The following is a 25,245-nucleotide window of genomic DNA, read 5'->3' as shown; positions in this document are numbered from 1 at the left end:
AGGCCGGTTAAATAAACGGTGGGGCATCCATATTATGGGATAATTGGACAACTGTCCAAAGGTTGCATGTGCTCTCTGTGTCCTGATACGTGAAACATTCTTTGAGATGTATTGTTAAATGGAGAAGATGTTCAAAACTGTGTGTGGAATTTGCTACCGCTTATGGGGAAAAGAGGGGAACTTACACACACACACACTCTATTTATTCCCTACAAAATAAACTGGTGTTGACTGCCCCTAGGATGGTTACTATAGCCTGCAGGCTTTTGGAAGTGGGGAGAGGGGCCTGTTCATTCTGGACTCAATTTTGGTACCTTAAGGATTTGAACCTTGTTAGTATGTCACTGTATTACATTTTCCTTCTTTTTTTTAATTTAAAAATACTTTACTGCCAACAGTGTTAACTATCATCTGAGCCTTCAGAGAGTCATAATCTTTTCGCAAGAGTAACATCAAAGATCATTGATCACAGATACCATAACAAATATAATAATGAAAGTTGGAAATATTGTGAGAGTTACCAAAATGTGACACAGAGACACGAAGTGAGCAAATGCTATTGGGAAAATCAGCGCCCATAGACTTGCTCAGTGCAGGGTTGCCACAGACCTTCAATTTGTGTGTATTACGTTTTCTAAAAAGCCTCACAGAAATAAGGGAAAAGCTTGCATCTCTGAAACAAGAGCAGGGCAGTTACGGAGAAAAAGAGTGACGCACATTGGCGGAACGAGAATGTTTGGAAGATGCAGTTGAGGAAATCTCCACAGAACAGAATAAAAGATAAACGGTGGGCTTCCCTGGTGGCGCAGTGGTTGAGAGTCCGCCTGCCGATGCAGGGGACACGGGTTCATGCCCCGGTCTGGGAAGATCCCACATGCCACAGAGCGGCTGGGCCCGTGAGCCATGGCCGCTGAGCCTGCACGTCCAGAGCCTGTGCTCCACAACAGGAGAGGCCACAACAGTGAGAGGCCCGCGTACCGCTAATAAAGAAATAAATAAATAAATAAAGGGTGAAAGATGGGAGAGAAAAGTAAAGAAAATTCCAGCGCCATCCAGGAGGTCCAGCACCCCAGAATTCTGGAGGCAGGAACCAAAAAGCAGTGGAGGAATTGTTAAAGAAATTACACGAGAAAAAGTTTCCAGAACTCAAGGCACAAAGTTCCAGGTTGAAGGTGCCTGCAGGTTCCAGTGTGACGGCAGCAGGGCTCGTCAGCGCGAGCTGCCAGAGGTGGGGGCAGTTGGAGAGCTGCCGGGCTAGTAGCGGCAGGACTGGCAGCTGGAGACCGGAGGTTCTACACGTGAAAGAAGAGCATTTCCAGCCCGGGATTCTGTGCCCTGTGCAACGCGACTCCTGTACAGAGAACATGAAAGCATTTTCAGATATGCAGGTTTTCAGAAAGTCAGTTCCTGCACAGCCTTTTGAAGGCCAACACTGGAGGAGGGAGAAACTCGGATGGGAGCTGAGGAAACAGGGTGACTCAGATTGGAGAAGGCAGAGGTGCAGGCTGTGCTCAGATGGGGAGAACGTTCGTCAGCATAAGCACAGAGGCGGCCTCCAAGAAAGGGCTGATGGGGGAGCTCCCTGGCGTCCAGTGGTTAGGACTCGGTGCTTTTGCTGCCAGGGTCCGGGTCCAGTCCCTGGTTGGGGAACTGAGATCCCGCAAGCCGGGAGGTGCGGCCTTTGAGGGGGCAGGGGGAAGAATGAGCGATGGCTTCATGGGTTAGACCGTATCGAAGAGTTCTAAAGGTCTGCGGGGAAGTTTTGGGCTGAATTAGAATTAGCGACGGGTACCTAGAGATTAGGCAAACGAAAAGAGGCAGTTAGTGACTCGAGGAAAATTAAAAGCGAAGGAGTGGGCTTCCCTGGTGGCGCAGCGGTTAAGAATCCGCCTGCCAATGCAGGGGACATGGGTTCGAGCCCTGGTCCGGGAAGATCCCACATGCCGTGGAGCAGCTAAGCCCGTGCACCGCAACTACTGAGCCTGCGCACTAGAGCCCGCGAGCCACAACTGCTGAGCCCATGTGCCACAACTGCTGAAGCCCGTGCACCTAGAGCCCGTGCTCCACAACAAGAGAAGCCACCGCAACGAGAAGCCCACGCACCACAATGAAGGGTAGCCCCTGCTTGCCGCATCTGGAGAAAGCCCGCGTGCAGCAACGAAGACCCAAAGCAGCCAAAATTAATTAATTAATTAATTTTAAAAAGCAAAGGAGCAAAGTATAGTTATAATTCAGGTTGGCTCAACTTGCAAGCAGTACTTACGTGATCAGTAATATAAATACTGAATTTTAAATTTACCAAAAATGGAGGGAGTGTGGGGAGGGAGGGGTGGACGTGAGGTCGTGGTGGGTGTGGAGGTCCAGGAGACGAGATCTCAGAGCAGGGTACAGTAGCAGCCTTGGACAAGCTGTGTGGACATGCGGATGCAGGTCCGGAAGGCGGTTCTGTCCGGGGGAGCAGGCCTGAGGGTGGCCCAGAGAGCCCTGAGTCTCCGGGTTCTGTTTCAGGTCTTACTTGGCATTTACAGCTGAGCCGTGGATTTTTTTGATAAAATCCAAAATGAAAGCAGTGGCTCTGAGTGGCGCTGCTCGGTGAGTGTCAGGGTTGCCCAGGGCAGAGTGAGGGCAGTCATCCGTGGATTCTTTGTTTCGATTTATGACTCGGTTAAAGCCCTGGGATGTGGTGATTTTTTATTTTGACCCAAAGGGAAAAATGGGAAGGCAAGCTTGCAGCTGGGAACAGTGTGTCTCTCGCTCTTTTCTGTGTCTTCCTGGGGAGGACAGGCCCTTCCCTGCCCCTCCTGTGGCCACCTGCTTTCTTAAGCCTTTGCCCTAGGCACCTACCATCTAGAGGTGAGAGCTGGCGGTGGGCGTTTTCTTTTCTTTTCTTTTGTTGATGTTTTATTGTTCGGTTGTTTTGTTTGCTTTTTTGAGAACCCAGTTGAAAACCCTCAAATATTTTACTTTGAGTAGCAGTTGAAGTGACTTCGTGTCTGGACAGTGTTGGGAGCTGGGATACTTGGGTCTCATCTAGACCCTGTCATTTGTATCTTGGCCTCAAGGACACTTCTTAACTCAGGAATTTTAAAAACTGGATATAATTCACACGTAACGTAAAGTTCACCATTTAAAAGTATAATTCAGTCGTTTTTAGTATATTCACAGAATTGTGTCACCGTCACCACTAACCCCAGAACGTTTAAATCGCAGCCTCACCCCACACACCGTAGCAGTCACTGCCCGCCCCTGACAGCCACTAAGCTGCTTTCTGTCTCTGCTGATTTCCTTGTCTGGACGTTCCTGTAAATGGCCTTTGTGCCTGACAGCTTTCCCCTGTCTCAGAGTTTGTCCCTGTCGTGCATGTTTCAGTGCCTCCTTCCTCTTTAATTGCTTAAGTTGTTGTGGGTTTTTTGTTTTGTTTTGTTTGTTTGTTTGTTTTAGTATCTCTGAAGGGAAAACATTCTTCACCTTGCCACCCCCCATCTTGAATTTGTAGAAAAGAGTAAATGGTCATGATAGTCGAGAATAGAAAAGAAAATGCCAGAAAAGTGTTTCAGTCCATTTAACATTTTAATTCTGGAAACGTTTCAAGGTTATGGAGAGGATATGAGAACAGTAGAACATGCTCCTTCCCCAGAGACCGCATCCAGCTTCCACCAGTTGCCCCAGTCTCGTTGGTTTCAGAAGATCCCTTCTGAGGCCAAGCGCTCTGCCCAGTCAGGATCCCGCTCTGGCCTCTTCAGTCTGGAACTCTCTTCCTTCTCTCCTTGATTCTCCTGACCTTGATGCTTTGGAAGGTTCAAGGCCAGTCATTTTGTGACATGGGCCTCCCAGCACCTGCTGACGATCAGACCCTAGTTAAGCTTCTTGGGCGGGTGAATGACAGAAGCGAGTGTGCCTGGTGCAGCCCGCGAGGTGGCCCACGGTGCCTGTCTGTCCCATTGCCGGTAGTGCCAGTATCCATCACATGGTTGGAAGGCATTTGACAGGCTTCTTCGCTGCAAAGTGACTTTTTATCCTTTGTAATTAGTAAGCATTTTGTGGAGAGATACTTAAGACTGTAAATTTCCCGGATGGTTGCCAAAAGGCAGCTTTTTAAATTCCATTCTTCATGATCCTAGAAGGGTTTTCTCCTCGTTTGTTTATTGTCTTTACGTCCCTGTGGATCATGGGTTTGTATTATAATCGTACTATCACTCAAGTTATAATTCGGGTTATAATCTGATACTTGATCTGTTGTCATTATTTGTTTTGATCTTTAAATTGACCCACATCAGGGAGTCCCTTCAGGTGGCTCCTGTGCCCTTTTCTTTTTTTTTAGATTTTTTTGATGTGGACCATTTTTAAAGTCTTTATTGAATTTGTTACAATATTGCTTCTGTTTTATGCTTTGGTCTTTTGGCTGCGAGGCATGTGGGATCTTAGCTCCCCAACCAGAGATCGAACCCGCGCCCCCTGCATTGGAAGGTGCAGTCCTAACCACTGGACCAGCAGGGAAGGAAATCCCTCCTGTGTCCTTTCGACATTTCCCCGTCATTTTTTGAGCACTTGTTTACTTTCTTACACAATAAGATGGTCCAGGTTCCTTTGTTCTTTGCCTGCCCCACCCTGGAAGAGCAAAGGGCCCTGGTCTCCTTAGTGGACAAAATTGTTTAGAAGCTGAGGTCCTTGCCCGGTGTGCCCACTCTGGAGAGTCGGGGGTTCAGCCTTGGATCCGGGTCCCATCCGGCACCCCTGGGATCCCTCCGTCCTTCCCTTCAGTGGGAAACCCAGCCCCGCCCTGCCACCACCAGGCCCCTCCCAGCTGCCGTCCTCGCAGTAGGGGGGCTTCAAAAATGTTCACTGTTAACATTGAAAAAAGGAGCTTGTAATAAAGCTTTATCAAAGAAATAAAGTTTTCTTCCTAAAACAGAGAGATTAGTGTGGTTAGTATTGACATTTTAATTCAGAGTCTTTCCGAACATGAAGTGGCAGGGGCTTGCTGTGCTTTCTGGCAAGGATGTGACTTAACCTTCTCTGTTTCATGAGAAGTCGTGTGCACGCGTCAGGTTACAGATGTTCCTCAACGAACGTCTGTGTCCTGAATTCCAGAGCAGCACCAAGATCAACACTTTCAACTGGTCCAGGCTCCGGAAGCTCAGCTTTAAGAGGAAGAGGTTTCTTATCAAACTCCACCCAGAGGTCCATGTAAGTATTATTTTGAGAACTTTTTAAGTTGTAAGAGAATTTACTCTGCTAGAATACTGAGTTTTTAATTACTTCTTTTTAAAATTTATTTGTTTAATTTTGGCTGAGTTGGGTCTTTGTTGCTGCACGTGGGCCTTCTCTAGTTGCGGCGAGCAGGGGCTACTCTTAAGTTGCGGTGCACGGGCTTCTCATCGCGGTGGCTTCTCTTGTTGCAGAGCACGGGCTCTAGGGCACGTGGGCTGCAGTAGTTGTGGCACACAGGCTCAGTAGTTGTGGCGCACGGGCTTCGTTGCTCTGCGGCATGTGGGATCTTCCCAGACCAGGGCTCGAACCCGTGTCCCCTGCACTGGCAGGAGGCTTCTTAACCACTGCACCACTAGGGAAGTCCCTTTAATTACTTTATATATCGTTTCAGCGTAACTCACATAAGAATTTAAGGACAGGATTCGGGACTGGGGACAGGCTTCGGGGTGACCTGCCCAGCACTTCTCACCTGGAGGGCATATCAGCATCCCCGGGGGTGGCCCCGCCCAAGACTCAGCTGTGGGGTTGGCCTGAGAGAGTGCACGTGGGACAGACTCCCAGGGCTGCTGAGAACTGTTGGTCTGTTACAGCCAGTCCTTCTTTGGGTAGTAAAGCTGAAATACGGAGTGTCTAGCTGTGATCAGAAGAAGCTGCACGGCAAATCAGTGTTGGAGCTTCTGTCCAGAATGAAGGGGGGCGTTTCCAATATTCTCATGTGTCTTTGATTCAGAAATTGACCCTTTAATAGCTCTAATCGAAGTAGACTTGATTTTCAGAAAATAAATGTTCCTTTCTTTTGAGATTGTGAGTCAGTAAGGTAATAATTAAATATAAATTTACTGAAATTAGTAAAAAGGGGGAAAAGTAAATGTCTGTACAGTCTGATAGTTGGAAAAATCCAGTACGTCAGACTATTCAGAGATGTTCACATTGTTATATGTCTATTGTACAAAGGAAGTTAGGAAATAAAAAGTAGATTAGCTGAGCCGCTGTGGCGTTGAAGCTTAGGAGGCTGTCAGCTTAGACACACTCTGGGAGATCAGAGCTCCGGGCCAGTCTGGAGGAGGCTCAACTTGATTAGCTTTTGTCAAACCCCAGGGTCACGTGCGGCGTGTAAGTGTGTTCGGTAGCAAGTGTGAACAGATAGCTTAATTGTTTTTTACTCAAATATTTCTTCTGCGGATGAGAGAGAAGTATAAGGAATGCCAAAAACATGTACGAAATACAAGTAAAAGGCTGCGTTTTTTTTCTCTGTAAAAAAAAAAAAAAAGAAGTTTCTGGCAGTTATTCTGAAAGGACAGGGAGAGAAGAGAATTGCGGCTTTATATCCCAAAGCAGCTCTTCTTTGGAACAGCGTGATGTTTCAAAGTTCCGGACTGTGTCTGTCTCTGCACCTGGCAAGGTTACGTTTTGTAACCCTAAGCACTTACATTTTTAAGATGAAACATAGGAGTCAAAGTATTATGTTCTTTCTGGCAAGTAATTTGGTAATAATATATCATAAGGTTCCAAAATGTGCGTTGTTTCTGAGCTCAGTATACCATTTCTGGGAATTTATCCTAAGGAATAGCCATGAGAGACAATGCAGTAGTTTCTTCATGGTGATGTTTGTGAGCCTGCAAACCCTGTGTGTCCTGGGCATCTGAAACATCCCAGAAGAACCCCCAGGAGAATGATTGGGTGATAACAGATAAAGGCGTCAGCCGGCCTGGAAAGATGCCTTAGTTTCCTAGGTGGGAAAAGGTTACAAAGGTAAACTTCAGAATGTTAGCAGTTGTGTAATTGTAGATGGCCACATTTTCCTGATGTTTCTACAATGAATATATACCTTGTGTTTTTCTTCTCTTAAATGTAAATGGAACCAGAAGTCTTTGTATACAACCTTGAGGAAGAAAACGTGCTAATCTTTAACTTTGGAGCAGCCTTTTGCCTTCCTAAATTTTATTCTTCATATAGTGACTCGAACCTTTGTCTTTTGTTCCCAGGGGCCTTACCAGGACACCCTGGAATTCGTGCTGGGGAGTAGGGACGCGTGTAAGAACTTCTGGAAGACGTGTGTAGAGTATCACACCTTTTTCAGACTTGCTGATCAGCCGAAGCCCAGAGCTAGAGCCATCCTCTTCAGCAGAGGTTCCTCCTTCAGATACAGGTGGGGCAGCAGTGCCAGGCGGGTCTTGGCCTTGTCTGTGGGACTGAGAACCCGAACAGCCTCAGTCAAGAAGAAGGTGGTGTGAATGTTCCAGAGAACTACACGCAGACTGCAGCTATTGTAAAACTGGAGAAAGCATATCAAATAAAATAGTGGGAAAAATAGGCTTCGTAAAAACTGTTTAGAAAACTGGTTATGCTTGTTGCAAAGTATAATTTTTAAATATATACGTAAACTTGTGAGAGAGGATGGGCAAGTCTTACTTTTCCTTTGCTTTTGTGAAAAATTAATGCTGTGAATTACTGTTTATTCTTTTCTTTAAAACCTGATTTTTTTCCACAGTGGAAGAACTCAGAAGCAACTAGTGGATTATGTCAAAGACGGTGGGATGAAGAGGATTCCGTATGAGAGGTAAATTTTCTCATCTTCATGATGAAAAGTGTGGGCTTTGAAAATTAACGTTTTAAATACTTTAACCTGTATTTGAGTAAAAATCACTTCACATATGTAAACGTGTATTTTGGCACTTGAGTTCTGTTTCTTTTATTTATTTTAATGGTAATAGATTTGTATTTTACAGTTATTTACAGTTACTGTGTACAGATACAGATAATGCTTTTTGGTTCTAGTCTGTATCGCTTAGCTTAGATGTAATGTTTTTACGTAGCGTGGTAAACTTTGAATCTGAAAATTCATGTTGTTGCTTTGCATGTGGAGCTTTTCCTTCAGTGTGAAGGGCGCAATTTCACCTCTTCTGGACGTGTAGTTTTTGTTTGAGTGCTTGTGTTCTGTCATCCCGCCATTCCTGGTTACGTGCCTCACGTTAACAGAGGCTTGGCCACACGTTTATGCAAGTCCTCGCGCGGCACAGCATGTGCTGCTTTAGAGGAGGGCTGGGGGCTCACAGCCTGTTCTCTGTTTGCAGAAAACACAGCAAGACCCAGATGTCTCTCCGCGCCCTAAATGCCAACTTGCCGAGGCAGGTCAGTCCTTCTGCGTAAAACGTACACGATATGATCACCTGTCCTCTTCGGGGAAATAATCTGGCAATGTTGTAACAAGAGTCCTAAGATTAGCTTTGTCATTTGTGAGGAAATTCCAATCCTGGGACCCTGTTTGCAGAAAGGAGTCCTGAGTGAAGAGAAAGCTCTGTGCAGTGAGATGTGTGACAGTGTTGTTTATCATTCGAGAAATCCTAGCGACCACCGTCTGTGCCGGGTGAGTCACTGGCAGTTCTGGGCGTGTCCGCGGGAGGCGCTACTCAAGAGCCTTTAAAAATCTCGTTTCGGGAGAATAGTGCGCGAGCAGGACGCGCCCAGAGAATATCAGTACGTGAAAGTAGCAGGGTGCGAAGCAGCCTGGGTCACGTCCTCATTCTGATTTAAAAAGAGAAGTGTATGCACAGCATCAAACATGATCTCTGAGCGATTGGATCCAGGCAGTTTTTATCTTCTCTTTGTGCTTCTCTCTATGTATTTTTTTCTTCTCTTTGTGCTGTGGACACAGTGCTTTTTGTTGTCAGGAAAACAACTGAGAAATACTCCTTCTGTAAAAGTGCAAGGTGCGGTTAAATGCCAGCTTAGGGAGACGATTTGCTTAGTGAAGCCGTGTTCACTGAGTGCATCTTTTGCTATTATCTTAAGGGTGAAAAGCAGGAAACAAATGTGTATGCCTGTGTGTTTGACATGATCACAGCTATATGAAGACAGGTGCACACAGGTGCACACAAACACTCACAGGAGACGTTTGGCCACAGTGTCCCAGACGTGACAGTTCTGTGTTGCGAGGCCGGGACGTCGGTGACTCTGTGTTTCAGGTCTGCTTCTCTGCTGTCGCTCCCTGTGTTCACATTTGCGTGTTGACTGCCACATGCAAGTATATTTTTACAGAGAATCTTGCTCTTTTCATGTACTGTTATTTCGTAACTTTCTATGTGTGGCTGTATAGTTTCATATTTATACATTTTTATTGCTGCACAAAGTTGATTTTCGTTGACAGTTTTGTCATTTATACTGTTATAGTATTTCCAGAAGCTACACTTGTACCTCATATATTAAAGCTCATGTGTCCTAAATTTTCTTTTAATCGGGTCTTTTAAATAGCAACATTCTTTAACTCTTCTAGGTATGTTTTCTATTTTGGAATTCCTTGTTAAATCAACTGAAATTAAAAGAACTTATTTTTGTTTCTTTAACAAAGTTCAAATTTGTGAGTAGTCTAAAAGTTACACTTAAGCTTTCAGTTCTCTGATGCTGTCTTTCAAAAATCACAGAGAATATGGAATATGGTCGATGATTAGGAAAAAGCCACGTGGTAGACACACGAAAAGGGATTAATCTTACGGGTCGGGTCGCGAGCTGCCGCTTTGTCTAAAGGGGTGGTCGCTGTGCTGCTGCTGCTGCTGCTTCTGCTTTGGTCTGACCGCCCCCTTGTGATGTTGTGAGTGCCGGTGTGACACGGCTGTGTCTCGGTGACACGTGAGTGGGAAGGGCTGCTCCGTGTCCCTGCGTGTGGGACCGTGAGCCAGGACGCAGCGCAGGCGCCCGGCGGGGCGAGCAGCCCCTCCCAGCACCCTGCGCGCCCCTCGTGAGCCTCTTCCTGCTCATACGCGGGGCCGCTCCTGCGCCTCCAAGATGCCCGGGGCTCCTGTGCACGGCGTGGGCGAGGAGCTCCGTGTGCGGACCTGGCCCTTGCTGCCTGGGCGGTGTGTGGATGCACCAATGCCTTTTGTCCCCCGGTGACCCCTGGCAGGGCGGGGGAGGGCGCCTGGGTAGCCGAGTGGGGCAGCTCACCCCTCCTCCAGCTGCCCAGCCCCAGGGGAACAATGATGCCCAAAGACAGCCCCAGGCAACTTCAGGGTGACCCGGGTGCCAGGGAGACTCAGGGCCTTTAGTGGTGGAAATGGCCTTTCTTGTAGACAGGTCACGCCTAATGCAGAGAAAAAAGTGGACTTACAAGGGACCTAAATAGATCCTGGGTCCGTCTGAAATCATGTCTGCATTTACAGATCTTCAGTTCTAAAAGGAAAGGTCTGACCTGCTGCCCTCCTTTGTAGAAGCTGTGACAGAAATGTGTGGGTGCGGCTGTACTCACCTGGGCCCAGTTAGCTCTGCGACTTCCCAGCAGTAATTGCTCATTTCACGTGTTCCTTTTTCTCTTCTCCTGATTTGATCCCCAGAGCGTCTTGTTCACCGAGGGCACGAGGACTCCCGCGTCCCCGTCTTCAACAAGTGCCTCCTTCTGTTCGGGCCCCGCCTCCCCTCCAGCCCCCGTGGGCCTGCTCGGTTCCAAGGACGGCAGCGGCTCCCCGACGGGGCCCCCGGCTCCCAGCGCCAGGTGGCCAGCTGCAGAGAGGAGCGGCGTGGCCGCGGCCCCGCCCCCCGGGCCGCCTGCTTTCCAGCCTTGCCAAGGTGTCGGGTTGGGTCGGGGCGTGTGGAGCTGTGGCCCCAGCAGTACTGAGGGGCTGAGTCGCGCCGCCCTAGGCCTAGAGGCAGGGGGGGCCGGCAGGGAGCGTGCGGGTCACAGTGGCCATGGTGAGGGTGCCTTGACCGTGGGCCCCTCCCCTTCCAGGGGGGCGCCCATGTGTGGCCGGCAGAGCCTCCGGGGGGGCCCTGTTTTCACATTGACAAGCGCCCAGCTGCCGGCGTTCGAGGAGTTCAGAGATGGCGGCCTGGCAGACATCTCCTTCTTTGCCGGAGGCTCTGAGGCCTTTCCTTTCCCCTTCGGCAGTCTGCGCCCGCAGGCCCTGCTGTGTGGCCGCCTGGGGTCTGCCCCGTCCAGCCCGGAGGGGTCCTCCCCGGAGCCGGCCCGTGGGAGTGGGGCGCGCGGCTTTGAGTCCGAGGAGGAGGGCAGCCTCGGCGCCGCGCACCCCGCCGACACCTCGGAGCTGCTGGAGGTGAAGGCGCAGGCCAGCCTGATGCAGCGCCTGCTCAGCCCGTCCGCCGCCAGCTCGCTCCGGCTCCACCGGTCCGAGACCAGCTCCCTCAGCAACGCGCCGCTGCCCGGCAGCCTGTCCGCGCACACGCCCGGCTCTGCCGCCCAGTCCGAGGCCAGCTCCATGGCCAACTTCCCCGCCTGCTCGGTCCGCTCCGAGGCCAGCTCAGCCTTCCATTTCTCGGACATCGTCGACCAGTTAGAGCAGCTCAGCTGCCCGCCCACGACGGCTGAGGACCCGAGTGGCTCCGACACAGACTCGTGGGGCTCCGAGGCCGAGGCCCCCCTAGACGTGAGCCTCTTCTTCGGTAACCCCTTTGCCCTGACAATGGGAGAGAGAGTCCTTTTCGATCTGCAGAGTAACATAAAGAATTTGACTCCTGGAGAGCAGGTCGATGAAAACCTGTCCTGACCGTTCCCGGCTTCCCTCCTGGGGACCCTCACCTGCTCGGGGGGTGAGGGCTCCGACTGTCGGCCTTCGATACAGAAGGTGATTTGTGGTCACGGCTAGATGTTCCTTTTTCACCCTAATTCTCTGATTGATTGTTGCATTTGGAATGCCAAAAGTGAAAACTTGTGCTTGGAGCGGTGTTAAAAGCTGTGGCGTGGGTTTAGAGTGGGGGAGTGTCTCCAGCTCACCCTTCGGGGCTGGTCGTCTCGCCTGTGCAGCTTTATTCTTCTGGCGTTGGCTTCGATACTGCAAAAGTGGTGCTATGTGTTTTGAGTGTGACGCGGTTCTGACTCGTGTTGGCCTCTAATGGAACGTGTGCCTTGTGCCTGTCGCTGCTTCTTAAGGTGAGGTGTGCGGCCCATGATTAATTATGATGGAGGTTTTGTCTGATTTGACTGCACGAAATCTTGAATAGGCCCCACAGGACCCAGTTCCTGGGGAGGGCAGCGGGGGCTGCGGCCTCCGTGTGCTGTGGTCTGGGACTGCCCAGGGCGGCTCAGCGCCCGAGGCTTGGCTGCGTCCGTGACTTAGGATCCAGGGACCGTGCTTGGAGAGGCGTTGGTTCAACCTGCGGTGTAAGCGAGACTGTGTCCTTTCCACCTTCCTTGGGGGACGCCACGCACTCGGTTGCAGGGAAGGCAGAACCAGACACACCAACCGGCCCAAGGGGCATGGCGTTGGCTCGAGCTGGCCAGCCGTTTCCTTGGGGCCGACGGGGGCTTGTTCCCCGTGGGGACTGGGCACCCGGGACCTCCCCAAGCTGCAGGGGGCTTGGCCTTTTGTAGCAGTGGTGTCTCCTCCGGTCAGGTGTGCACCCGACACAGCTGCGGGCTGATTCTGATAGACCCCATCCGCACGCATCCGTCCAGAGGCCTTGGGCAAGGTCATGTGTGTGGACAGGCCAAGGTGGCTGTGGCCCTGGGGGCACTGCGCTCCACACCCCGCGGACGTGGGGCCAGCGCTCAGCACAGGCTGCGTGGCCGGGCCCCTCGAGGGCTGGATTTGTCACCGAGTCCATGGACTGGGTCTTGTGCTTCCTTCCCGGTCTCACCTGGTGGAGCAGCACCGTGTTTAAAGGTTAGTTTTCTTCCTGAAAGTCCCATCCTCGCCGTGTGTGTGGACCCCGTTCCCGGCGGCCGCGTGGAGATGCCGGGGCTTCCCTGCAGGCTCGGTCGCCGTCCGTCGATGGTGTCGATGGTGCCAGTCGGGTACCAGCAGGGGCTTCAGCCTAATGGGTCGGTACTTTCCATCCTCGCAGCTGCCTTACCGCCGCTCTGGGTCCCTTGTGGCTCTGGTCCCGGGACGTTCTCACCCGTCGCCCCCGCACCTCCCAGGCCATGGGTCCGTCTGCATTGGTGCTGACTGGCCGGCGTCTGTGGAGAGACTGTGTGACCGTGACTGACGTCACTGGTGAGGATGGCACGTCTGGGACACTTTGTGTCACTGAAAAGACACACCGTGGGTGTGTGTGGCAAGGAGCTGATACAGACGCTGTCCATCCAACGCTTTTCCTGAATCTTAGTTGACACGACGGCTGCCTCTGTCCTTGGTCGGTTGTTGTCTCCTGACTGTGCCCCCGACTCTCCGAACTAACAAGAGTGTCCTTCTGTCTTTAAAGCAGCCCGTCCTGGTGTCTGGGCAGAAAGTCTGAGCCAGCAGAGCAGCCGGGGCTGCAGGATGCGGGGCGGGGGGTGTGGGGGGGGGGTTGTGTGGTCGTCGTCACATGTCGAAGAATCTGAATAAGTCTTGTTCTCAGATGTCTTTTACTGGACCTTCCTGTTACAGGTTTTGTCTTGTTTTTTCAAAGAAACTTCTTTTTCTGGGGATAATTTTCTAGCTTTTGTTTAGACAGTTTTCAGGATATGCAGAAGCGGAAAGAGGCGTATCAGGAGTGAAGCCCAAGCCTGTTGGGCAGGGCTGTCCTGTGTCCCCCCCCGCCACGTCCCCCCGGGTGTTGCCCCCCTCCTATAAAGCGGGCCTGACGCGCTGACGACCTTCCTCAGCGCTCATGTGTCTCTGAAACGTAAGGCGCCTCCTCACTGACCCCACACAGATGTCACCCCACAAGGTGGACGAAGTGCTGGCCGACGTCTGGTTTGCTCAAATTGGGATCCAGACCCGGTCCGCGTGCTGCTCAAGGTCGAGATAGCCCGTCTGTCTCCTCTTCCTCTTTCCCATTTGTGCCGGTGACTTGCAGGGAAGCCGAGCGGCCTGGGCTGTCGTCGGTCTGCCCCTCAGGCCCTGCAGCCCTGGAGGCTGGACCTGCAGCTGCATTGACTGCTGACCCCGACCCCTGACCCCCTCCCTGTTCCACGCATGGGCAGCGTGGCTCTAGAACGAGCCCAGCATCCCAGACGCTCTGTGGACACTGCTGGTGAAGGTGTGCTTTTCAGATTCAGGGTTAGCTTTTTGGTCAGATTTGGAGAAATTTTGAACAACTTTCCTTTTCCAGAGTGTTCACGATATGTTTAATTTTACAGCTTTCCTTTTATATTGAAACCATTTCTTTAATATCAGTTGTGGCTTCTTTGGACTCTGCCCACAGCCCTTCTTCCCCTTCACTCGAGTGGGAGGAGCCCCCTCCCGGAGGGGACCCTTCGGCAACCGGGAAAATGAGCCTGAAAGATAGCTCCTACAGGTCCTGTCTTTCTGCTTGTAGCCCAGGCAGTGGCACTGTCGTGTTCTGTCTAGTAAGAGCTGGCTTACAGGAAACATGAAAATATCCAGCATGGTTCTGAGTGAGGCCAGCAGCCGGCCTTTGCTGGGTTTGCTGAAGGCCGTTCGCGGTGATCGCCTTTTATTTGAAAAACACGTTATGCAGTGGCATCACCTTGGAAGGGTGGCCCCGCAGACCCGGATTACAGGATGAATGTGCAGATTGGCGTGGGACCCACAGGCTTGGGAGCAGCGCTCCTCACGCCGGCCCACGGGGGAGCCCGGCACTGTCACCGCAGCCCAGAGGCGCTGCCCGCCGTCCCCGCCAAGTCCCCTGGAGTGACGCACTCCACTTACGTGGACTGTTTATGTTTACTAGCTGTCTAGTCTATGATTGTCTTTCCGTTTCCAGGGTCTAACGACAGCCTCACGTTAGGCAGGTTGACGGCACTAAAGCAGGAAGCGGCGTGTCCCGTGTGTGCCTTTTCACATCACACAGGAGCTCTCTCAGTGCGGGGTCAGAGCAGGACTCCTTTTTCCAGTTAACACGCGTTTTTAAAATGGTAGTAATGATGGAGGGATGGGCGATGAAAACCGCACAAAGAAGTTTAACGTGGAGAACTTTGATCATCCCCAAGGTCGCCACTTTGCAAAGTCCTTTAATTGCTCTGGTGCTGTGGGTGTGGTTCTCACCGCAGGCATCTTCTCACCTGCTGCCCTGGAGGGGTGGCTGAGCACCAGGCGTGCTGTGCTTCCGGTCCTGTGGCGCACACGGGCCACGCCCCTATGTGTGTGTGACAAGGGATGCCAGTTGTGCGTCTTCAGGGTGTGCTGTTCCCTCCCGGTTCAGGGAGCACCAGAAAGAAATCCATTCTTGGCACAGTACTTTGTAGGTGAAAATGTTAACGTTCTCTCAGGCACTTAAAGTTGGGCATTTCCGTGTCTGTTCTCAAGGCCACGGGTTCACTCGTGGGATTGCGCCCCGGCCCCTGTCCTGAAGTGACAGAGCTTGTCGCAGCTGGCCGGGGCGCGGGGGCCGCTGTGGGACTGTCTCTCCACGCAGTGCCCTGCCCGCCGTGACCCTGGATGCTGTCTTTTGCATGAACGTATCTATGTCCCCAGGAATGAGGAGAAAAGGGGGTGGCATTTCCCTGTAAACCTGAACTCGTTCATCCTTTAAAGACACATTGACGTTGCCTGGTTTGTGGTTCTTGAAAGTTTGTTTCCTGTTGAAATTGCCGTTTATAAATTTGCAGATATGTACTAATTCAGAACTCTTCGTTTACTCAATAAAATAAGGGAATATTTGCTATGGATTTTGATGGCTTTTTAAGCTTCCTTTCCCTCTACTTGCGTGCAGTTTTGATTTACACCCATGGAAGGTTATCTCATGTGTCAGGTGAACCCCGGAAACAGCCCTGTATCTTTTCACATCACCACCGACATCTGTCTTCATAGGCAGTTGGCCCCATGGAGCCCACAGGCTGTCTCATGCCGGCTGTGGGTGGCAACGCCCCTATGGAAGGCCAGTCGGGGAAGTGCCTTGCTTTTCTCAGCGGCCCCGCTCAGGCTCGTGGCCCCTGTGGTCAGTGTGCAGAGGGGGATGTAGGAGAGCCAGTGGTCTCTGCTGGCTCTGGGCCCGCATGAGCCTCCAAGGTGCCGGCTGAGAGCAACACTGTTGGCAGCTTTGGGGTTGAACTGCACGGTCCTTGGGCTTATAGTGCACAGAACACGTGCTGTTGGCTTCTTAACTCTGAAAATGAGACCGTTTTATTGCCTTTTCCCCGCAGTCAGCTAGACCCCACCTGATAAAATCCCTGGCCCGAAGTGCGGCAGCTGCTCAGATTCTGAACTGGCCTTTCCTCCTGGACCCTCTCTTGGCTGCCACGAGCTTCTGCTGCGTCCACGGAGCTGTCTGCCTCTTCAGCCCCTCTCAGGCCTCGGGGCTGCCCCACTCCTGCGCAGCGGCTGCAGCAAGCCGGCTGAGGACGGGGTGCTCGGGGCAGCGCAGGCCCCTCGGGGCGGGGGCCGGGCTCCCTCTGGGGTCTCGAGGCACCTGGCGCCCAGTGTGATGGGGGCGGGAGGTGGCTGGCAGCGTCTAGAAAGGCTCCTGTTGGCATGAACTCCCTGGGGGACCCCCCCCTTAGAGCAGAGGACAGTGGATCACTAGGGTCTCCATTTCTTCCCCCATCACACCGGCCCGTCCCTCACTGACGCCCCCACTGCCGTCACCCCCGCGGGGATGAGGTGGCAACACCTCCGTGATGAACCCAGTGGATGCACAGGGTGACCAGTTAGGAGGGTAAAAGTTGTGTGGCCTTTACTTCCAAGAACGTTCACAGGCTGCACCTCCTTCCTAACGCACGTCACCTCCACACTTCCTAGTTTACTTGAATAGTTTGTTTCGGGGCCCTTGCCTCCGTCGCTCCAATAGTTCAGAAGATCCATAAGTCACAGCTTCTCAAACTTTAGACAAAATGTGTCATTTATTAGAACAAGGACGTGCACCCTGGACTACCTACACGTGTCAGCAGAGGAGACCCCACACCTGGCGGGCGCCATCCGGACAAGTGGCCCAGAGTGTGAATGAGTTGTAGGTTGGCACCCCCGTTTCTCTTAACAAGGAAAGAGTCTTGTTTGCTTAGAAGGAAACAGAAGAGAAGACTCGGGAAAATGCCCCTGGGTGCGCCATGCGTGTAGACGTCACCCCCTGAGTCTCAGGTGACCACAGCCACTTGCAGACTGAGCCGTCACAGCCCTGGGAGGCAGGCGAACACACAGCAGGAGGAAGGGGTGAGCTGGGCCTCGGGCCCCTCGGAGTAGCCGCTTCTTTACCTCCTACTTTATTTTATGAACCATGTTTCCCATAAGAGACTCGTGACGTCCTAGTTCAGAAGTGGAGCCAGACGTGGTTTCCTGCGGCTCCTCAGGGTCACGCTTACCTGGGTGCTTTGGAAAAATCAGCTTTTCCCTTTTCTTATGGGATTAGTGATCACTGTTCCAGCCACAGAGGGAGCTTCTAGATCTTACACTCCCTCCATCATGTTAACCTTCAAACTTGACCTTGAACTTTCCAAACTGGAGCTGACTCTTGCTCCGCTATAAGGCAAAAAGTTTCAAAATTGTTTATTTTATTACAGAGTTTTGAAGAAGAGAATTTAAAGGTATGAAATAAAAGTAGCTGAGCTTCCTGTCTAAATGTGATGTTTCTCTTTCATCACCTGGTCAGACGATAAGGAGGTTACACGAAGCACAGTACTGCGCTTCTCAAAACGATGTCAGAAATTATCAGATGGATATTTAGAAATGTTTGGAAATAACGCCACAAAGAAAATCATCTCCCAGGGCGGCTCACTGCTGACTGACTGAGACGGAAGTTTTACCTTTGCAGTGTTTTTTTTTTTTCAGTACGCGGGCCTCTCACCATTGTGGCCTTTCCCGTTGCGGAGCGCAGGCTCAGCGGCCATGGCTCACGGGCCCAGCCGCTCCGCGGCATGTGGGATCTTCCCGGACCGGGGCACGAACCCGCGTCCCCTGCATCGGCAGGCGGACTCTCAACCACTGCGCCACCAGGGAAGCCCTGCAGTGTTTTTTTTGAAGACGGTCAAACCTTGCACCTTTGAGAGCAGAGGCTGCCTGTGAACTCTGGGTGGACAGCAGAAACGGAGAGCTGTCCACCCATCCCAAAGCATTTCCTTTTGGAAGCATTTCCAAACCTGTCTCGTCTGCAAGGATTTGGTGGTTCTCGGTGCCACGGTGGGGCAGTAGCGCACCACCTACGTGTGAGCGGGTCCTGTGACTCAGAGCGACATTGACTCCTCCTGGCTGTTTGACAGTAGAGGACCTTGGACGCAGAGGTCTGGGTTTACAAACATTTAAGATTCTTCACCATGTCAGTTAAGGCTACACGTACTCTGTGGCACCTAAAACTTGACGTTTAGCATCTTAAAAATGCTTACGCAATCTGCCTGTTGGTGTGCATTCTAATACAGGTCGTCCACGTGGACAGGGCTTTCTAAGGTCAGAGCCTGTCACGCCACCACACGGTCCAGAGCAGCCTTCACGCGCCCCGGCCGCTCCTGGAACTGGCCAGCAGAACCACGGCCCCACGGGCGTGCTCTGGGCGTGGGGCCCTCGCGTCACTGGCGTCACGACAGAGAGGCAGTGGCCCGCACGCTCCAGCAGCCTCGTTTACTGCCACTTGCTTGAAAGCAGCTCCTTGCAGATTTATTCGCTTCGTCTCGTAGCGTCTGTGTTGACAGAGTTTGATGTAGGTACGATGTATTACGTTTTGCTGCGGCTGACAGATTTAATAAAAACAAATGCTTAATGTCTGTTTGTGGTGCTTCTTAATCGAGTCACTAAATTGTGAGTTGACAATTTTTGTGAAATAGTAAGTACAGTTGTCCCTTAGTATTCACGGGGGATTGGCTCCAGGACCCCACAAATAGCAGAACCCCTGACGGGAAAGTCTCTATGTGAGATGGCGTCGCATTTGCATACAACCCACCCACGTGCTCCCGGATACTGTAAATCATCTCTACATTAGGTACAACACCTAATCCAGTGTAAATGCTCTGTGAATAGTTGTAAATGCAACGTAAGATGCTGTGTAAACAGTTGCCAGAGCGGCAAATTCAAGTCTTGCTTTTGGGACCTTTCTGGAACGTTCCCCCCCCCCCGATATATTCCGTCCTCATTGAGTCTTCAAATGTGGAACCTGCAGATGTGAGGGCAGCCTTGTCTACAATGATAATATCAAATGATGGCTTTTAACCTTCCTAGAGTCAAAGCAGTTTATTCCAGACGAGCTGTTTGTCCCGAGGCGGTCACTTGCTGGGCTTTGGTCTCCCGTTCGTCGGCCCATTTGTCGGCCCCCGAGCCCACCCTGGCCTTGTCACAGGAGGCTTCAGAGCTAACACCACCTCCTCACCTGTCACCTTCTGCTATGTAAAAATAAAGTCAGGTTTTGCAAGAACTCTGTGGTAAACTGTGCACTAGTAGCTTTCTGTCGGGCGGGAGGGCTGTGCGGGGCGGGAAGACGCAAGGGTCACCCCATGGACTTGTTCTCAGAACCAACGAGGGTGAGCGTCTTGGTTCTCACACCTTGAGCAACACGCCTGGAAGAATAAGTAGCTTATTAGTAGCTTCTACATCTTTTCTGAATTTTCACTGTGTGAAGGTGTCTCATTATGCAATTCCGGGCTACTTAGGGACACAACGGGCCTTGGAGTGTGATCCTGAACAGCTCAGCCGGAAACGAGCCTCTTCTGCAGTCAAAGGAGCCATGGCTCGGGCACAGCCCAGAGCCCTTGCTCGGTTTGGTCCCCGGAGAAGTGACAGTGCAGGCCTGTCGGGGGAGGGGACGTAGGCAAGGCACGCTCTTTTAAGGTGGCTTAGCTTATTTTAAATGTGTAATAAAAGCAGATTTTAATAAAACTGGTTCCGATAATTTCACGTCCTTACGTTGTCCAGGTTTTCTAATGTCAGTGAACGTTTCTCTGTGTCTTAAATCTGTGTGGTTGTGAGAATCCCAGAGGAGAGCTCTGCTATCCGGCATTGGTAGCCCATCCCCAGAAGCCCTGAGTGGGGTCCCGGCTTCCCAGAGCTCTGAACTTGTCAATGTGAAAATAAGGGCTCCCTCCCGCCGTCAGGCCACGGTGGAGGGCTGCAGGAGCTTCTGCGTGGCAGCCCGGCCAGCAGGAAGCTCTCTGCACCAGCCTGCCTCCTACACACTTCATGCTTTAGGCTGAATAAACTAAGTTTTGGGTCTATAAACTGGTCACCGTGGATAACTGCATTTGGTCCCCAATCACAGTGTGAAAGGATCTCGTTTTGAAACCCGTTGTGTTACTTCTAGCGTTTTGTAAACCGACTTAATAATCATACTTAGAGATGATGGTAGTTTGGGTGTTAAAAGGCCATACATTTATAAGCTCAAGGTAAATGTCTATCTTAAATTGCTTTTGAACAGTTAAACGTCTCCTCTAAAACTCTGCTTTAAGGTGACTTTCAAACGTGGCATTTAATAGTTACTAATCTCTCATAGAAAAACATTAGAAATAAACCTTTGAGGATTTTTTTAAATAGAAAAGAGAATTTCTTGATCACAAAATGTTGGATGAAATAGAACGAGGCCAGAATTTTGGCTTCAGTCTGGTCAAAAGCAAACATCATTTTCAGAAGGGGAAAAAGTTAAGTATTAGTTACTTTTGTGGTATGATTCTAGAAATCAGAATAAAATCCTTGCTAACGAACAATTCAGGGAAGTAGAAAACAGTATGACGAGTGTGATCCAGTGTTTTAAGTGAATGGTTAATGAGTTTGGCCTTAGAATACACGTTCTTTTCCAGATAAGTCAGCGTCAGTTTGGCCTCTTACGTGCGCTCCCTCCTCCCCGTTGGCTCTATTGTGCCTGCGTCTTCCCCGGGAGCCAGAGCCCTGGAGGTTCTCTGGGGAAGCGGGCTCTCACTTGTCACCGGTTCTCACCGTTGCTTTATGTCACACTGAGGCCTGCGTGTCTCCGGAAGGGCCTGGTGGCAGGTGCTGTCCCTCGGGTCTGCCCTTCTTCATCTCTCGCTCCATCGCCCGTTCACTTCCAGGCCTTTCCGTGGAGAGTCCTCAGCTTCCCTCCACCCGGAAGACCCCACCGAGCCTGAGCCCACTGGGCCCAGCCGAGCAGGGCTCCTCTCCCCTGCTGAGCCCCGTCCTCAGCGACGCTGGCGGAGCCGGGACGGACGACCAGGAGGAGCTGAGACACAAGGTGGGCGCCCCCGGGGGTCTTGCTGCTGGGGGCCTGGGCAGCAGGGGCTGGGGGTTCCCCAGTCCTGAGACCCTCCCACCACCTCTGGGGCGCTCGGGGTCCCTCTGCGCCAAGACGGGCCTCCTCATTCCTTTCACGTTCCTGGCGCCCATAGGTTCCAAGTGCGGGGCTGTGGATCCCGGGGACCTGGGGTCTCAGCCTCCCCGCTTTGCTGGGAGGAGGCCTGGGGGTCAGGCGAGGCCGTGGGGCTGAGGGCTGAGGCGTTCTGGAGGTGCGTCCCAGGGGCTGGGCGTGTGGACTTGCGGGGGAAGAGTGAGGTCGGTAGGCAGAGCGCCACGGACCAGGCAGAGAAACGTGCCTGCTCGCTAGTGAGGCCACAGCCTGAAGCATCGCCAGCGAGGCCCTGGCCCCCAGATGCACGCTGGGAGACCCCCAGGTTTCCTGATGACTCCCCTGGCAGGTCCTGGAAGCCTTGGGCTCCCGCGTCGGCATCTGACTGCCCGGCTTGGGGGGGGGGGGTGCGGGGGGGCTGCCCAACCCTCCCTTGGAGCCCGTGTGCCAGCTTCCTGGGATCCCTCCTCCTTCCTGTGTCTCCCACTTACTGTGCTGTTTTTCCTTTTTAATAGAAATTGGTGGGGACGCACAGTATTGGGAAGGCCTGAAAGGGAAGGTGGGGTTGCTCCCCTGCCTGTGTGTGGGCACCAGGCTCGGGGCTCTGTGGGGACAAAGCAGGGCCTCTCGCTCTGCCCTGACCTGGGGCCTGCGGGCAGGTCTGCTTGCTGGTATGGCTGGCAGAGCAGCAGCTGTTTTGCTGTCTCTCCACTGAGTTTCCTGAGAGGTGCTCTTTGCTCTGGAAATCGGGTTGGCCCTGGCTACCCAGGCTGGCCACCCACGAGCTGCTGCTGACCTCTCTACTGCTGGCATCCCCTTGGCACCTGCAGTATTACTGTGACCTCAGCAGTGATACTGCCGTGGTTGTTTCTGAGCGTCTGTCTGGGCACCTTCACCCGCCACGGGAAGAGGAGCTGGTCTCGGGCCTCAGTGGGGACCCAGGCAGGAAATGCTCACCGGCAGCGTGCGTGCGACGTGTCCGCGATCCAGAGCAGAGCCAGGACGCTTGGCCACAGGGAGATCCAGGCAGGGAGGGCCGAAGCCTCCCGGACCAGGACCGTGGGCCTCCTGGGGCAGCTCTGGCCCCAGAGAGCTCACTGAGCACACAAGCTCAGTGATTTTTCAGTGGATTTGAAGCAGTCATGTTTTAATAGCACAAAGCCCAGAAAGAAAGAATTGACGAGCATGAAGTTTAGAAAGGCGGCCTGCAGGTGTCCGGGGCAGGACACCAGGAGATGCCATGGTACCGTGTGGCTGCCAGTGTTGTGGGAAAAGCTGGCGTGAGAAGCAGCCCACGGACGCGCCACACACAAGTCCCAGAGGGAGGACAGCAGGACAGGCTGTGAAGGGTCAGGTGGAACCTCCTGGTGTCCCCGCGGCTGAGGGGGCGGCTGCCGTAGCAGTGGCCTCCGGGACACACAGGAGGAGCGGCCTCTGCTGCCGCGACCTCCCTAAACTCCCCAGGGCCCCGGGGAGAAGTCTCAGACCCCACGGTGCAAACCCGGCCCCACCTTCCTCCCCGAACGGGTCACCTGCAGACTCGGACCCTCGCCCTGCCGCACTCCTTCCCTCGGCCGACTCGCCACCTCCCCCCACCCAGACCCTGACCATCAGGGTTAGCACCCCTCAGCCTGGCTCTCCCTTCCCTGCGCCTCCTGACCAGCCCCGGCCCCCAGACACATCCTGAGCCCCGCGCACCCCGATGTGCTCAGATAGGCCCCAAACACCCTGCCTCCCCACCCCGCTGGTGACCACTTGGCTCACCTTGTAGCCCCCCATCCTTGACCTCTGGGCTGGCCCCCACCGCCCAGCCTCCCGGCCCCGCCCTCTCTAGGAGGCAGCCGTCTGTCCTGCCAGCCTCCACCCCACCTGCTCCGTGGTCCTTCTGTGCGCTTCGCCGCCCAGCTGGGTCACTTCCCCGGTAGCTGGAGTTGCTTCCTGCCTGGGAAGCTGTCAGCTCGAGGGCAGGGACCTCTGTTCCTGGGCACGTCCCAGGTGCCTGTTGGCACGGCTGCAGACGTGGGAGGGTCGGCCCTAAATCCTCCATCTGGGGGAAGAGCAGCGGGGCGAGCGTGCCGGGGCGGAGCAGGACCAGGTGTCCGCCAGGTAGGAGAGGGTGGAGGAGAGGCCATGCACCGACCTTGACGGAGGCGGAGGCAGCTCTCTGAGGTGTGCTCAGAGTGGGGTGGGGCCCTGCAGGGATAAGACACAGCCCCCAGCCCAGGTGGGCACGAGGCCTGTGCTTCGCTGGGAGCGCTGTGCTGCCCTTCCCGCTCCTGAGGGTCCTGTCACCGCTGACTTGCCTGTGGCCCCTGCAGATGGTCAGCGGCCCTGTCGCAGGTTTAAGAGCCCCGGGGCTGGGCCACGTCAGGCAGCCTCCGGCTCTAACCGCCGGCACAGATAAAACGTACATCGCTTGGCAATTTTAATGACTTTTGTGTGAGTTAGGCTTAACTGTTGCTAATCACATACATTCATGCATGGGCAGACCTCGTATTATTGCGCTCCGCAGGTACTGCTTTTTTTTTTTTTCCTACAAATGGAAGGTTTGTGGTGACCCTGTGTCAAGTCTGCCAGCACCATTTTTCCAATAGTATTTGCTCACTTTGTGTCTCTGTGTCACATTTTGATAATTCTCACAATACCTCAAACTTTTCCATTATCATTATGATTGTTGTGGTATCTGTGGTCAGTGAGCTTTGATGTTACTACTGCCACTCACTGAGGGCCCAGATGATGGTTAGTATTTTTAGCAGTTAAGTAGTTTTGTTTGTTTGTTTTGCTTTTTTTTGGCTGCATTGAGTCTTCGTTGCTGCCCATGGGCTTTCTCTAGTTGTGGGGAGGAGGGGCTCCTCTTTGTTTGGGTGCGTGGGCTTCTCATCGCGGTGGCTTCTCTTGTTGCGGAGCATGGATTCTAGGCACGCAGGCTTCAGTAGTCGTGGCTCGGAGGCTCTAGAGTGCAGGCTCAGTAGTTGTGGCTCGTGGGCTCTAGAGCGCAGGCTCAGTAGTTGTGACGCACGGGCTTTGTTGCTCTGCGGCATGTGGGATCTTCCTGGACCAGGGCTCGAACCCGTGTCTCCTGCATTGGCAGGCAGATTCTTAACCACTCTGCCACCAGGGAAGTCCCAATTAAGTAATTTTTAATTAAGGTATGTACATTGTTTTTTTAGACATAATGTGGGAATTCCCTGGCGGTCCAGTGGTTAGGACTTGGTGCTTTCACTGCCATGGCCCCAGGTTCAGTCCCTGGTCAGGGAACTAGAATCCCTCAAGCTGTGCAGCATGGCCAAAAAAAAAGGGAAAGACACAAGGCTGTTGTACCCTTAATAGACTACAGTATGGGGGAAATGTAATTTTATATGCACTGGGAAACCAGAAGAATTCGTGTGACTCACTTCGTTGCAATATTTGCTTTATTGCGGTGGTCTGGAACCCAACCCGCTATCTCTCTGAGGTGTGTTAAGCAGCTACAGTCCTGTGAGTGATATCTGAACAGTAATTTCATCACAAAATGAGTAATTAGCTTCACTATATGTTGCTGTTTAAACAGCAATTCTTTTCTCAAAAAAGAATAATATAAAATGAGAAGAACATCTGGGGGCGATACAGCGGGGCTTATATCTTTACTTAGAAGTGACGCTCTCAGGAAGTGCACGTGAAGATCACGTGACAGCGTTAACTTGAGCAGAAGAGCTGGCGCGCCAGGACCGTCGGCGACGTGGCCGGCTGACACGCTCACGCTGTCTGCACTTCTTGCAGTGTGCGCCCGCGGACGAGGCCTACTTCATAGCAAAGGAGATTCTTGCTACAGAGCGAACATACCTGAAGGATTTGGAAGTTATTACCGTGGTATGAAACCTAAGTCCCTTGTTGCTTTGATTTTCTTAATACTTCTTAAATCTGGGCCAGAGACACAGGATCCCCCCCCCCAGACCTGCGTGTGTGTGTGTGTGTGTACATGTTCTGTTAAAT

General features: G+C 52.5%; 1 protein-coding gene across 7 annotated transcripts in view; it reads left to right on the top strand.

The window, feature by feature from the left end:
- FARP2 (FERM, ARH/RhoGEF and pleckstrin domain protein 2) overlaps nt 1-25,245 on the top strand; it is a 92,485-nt gene that overhangs the window by 53,592 nt on the left and 13,648 nt on the right. For 5 of the 7 annotated variants that reach the window (XR_009564491.1, XM_030850266.2, XM_060301552.1 and 2 more), the window contains 7 exons: nt 5,032-5,187; nt 7,197-7,360; nt 7,703-7,771; nt 8,286-8,343; nt 10,539-10,770; nt 21,002-21,162; nt 25,033-25,122. Coding sequence is in view for 6 of the 7 variants with exons in the window: in XM_030850266.2 (XP_030706126.2) it covers nt 5,032-5,187; nt 7,197-7,360; nt 7,703-7,771; nt 8,286-8,343; nt 10,539-10,770; nt 21,002-21,162; nt 25,033-25,122 (930 nt within the window). In the remaining variant the exon portion in view is untranslated. The remainder of the gene's footprint in view (nt 1-5,031; nt 5,188-7,196; nt 7,361-7,702; nt 7,772-8,285; nt 8,344-10,538; nt 10,771-21,001; nt 21,163-25,032; nt 25,123-25,245) is intronic. The other 2 variants (XM_060301553.1, XM_060301554.1) reach the window with 2 other exon arrangements.

The sequence above is a fragment of the Globicephala melas genome, chromosome 7, assembly GCF_963455315.2.
Source record: "Globicephala melas chromosome 7, mGloMel1.2, whole genome shotgun sequence".
Taxonomy (NCBI): Eukaryota; Metazoa; Chordata; class Mammalia; order Artiodactyla; family Delphinidae; genus Globicephala; species Globicephala melas.
Note: the sequence above shows the minus strand (reverse complement) of the source record. Positions and strands in the feature narration are given on the sequence as shown.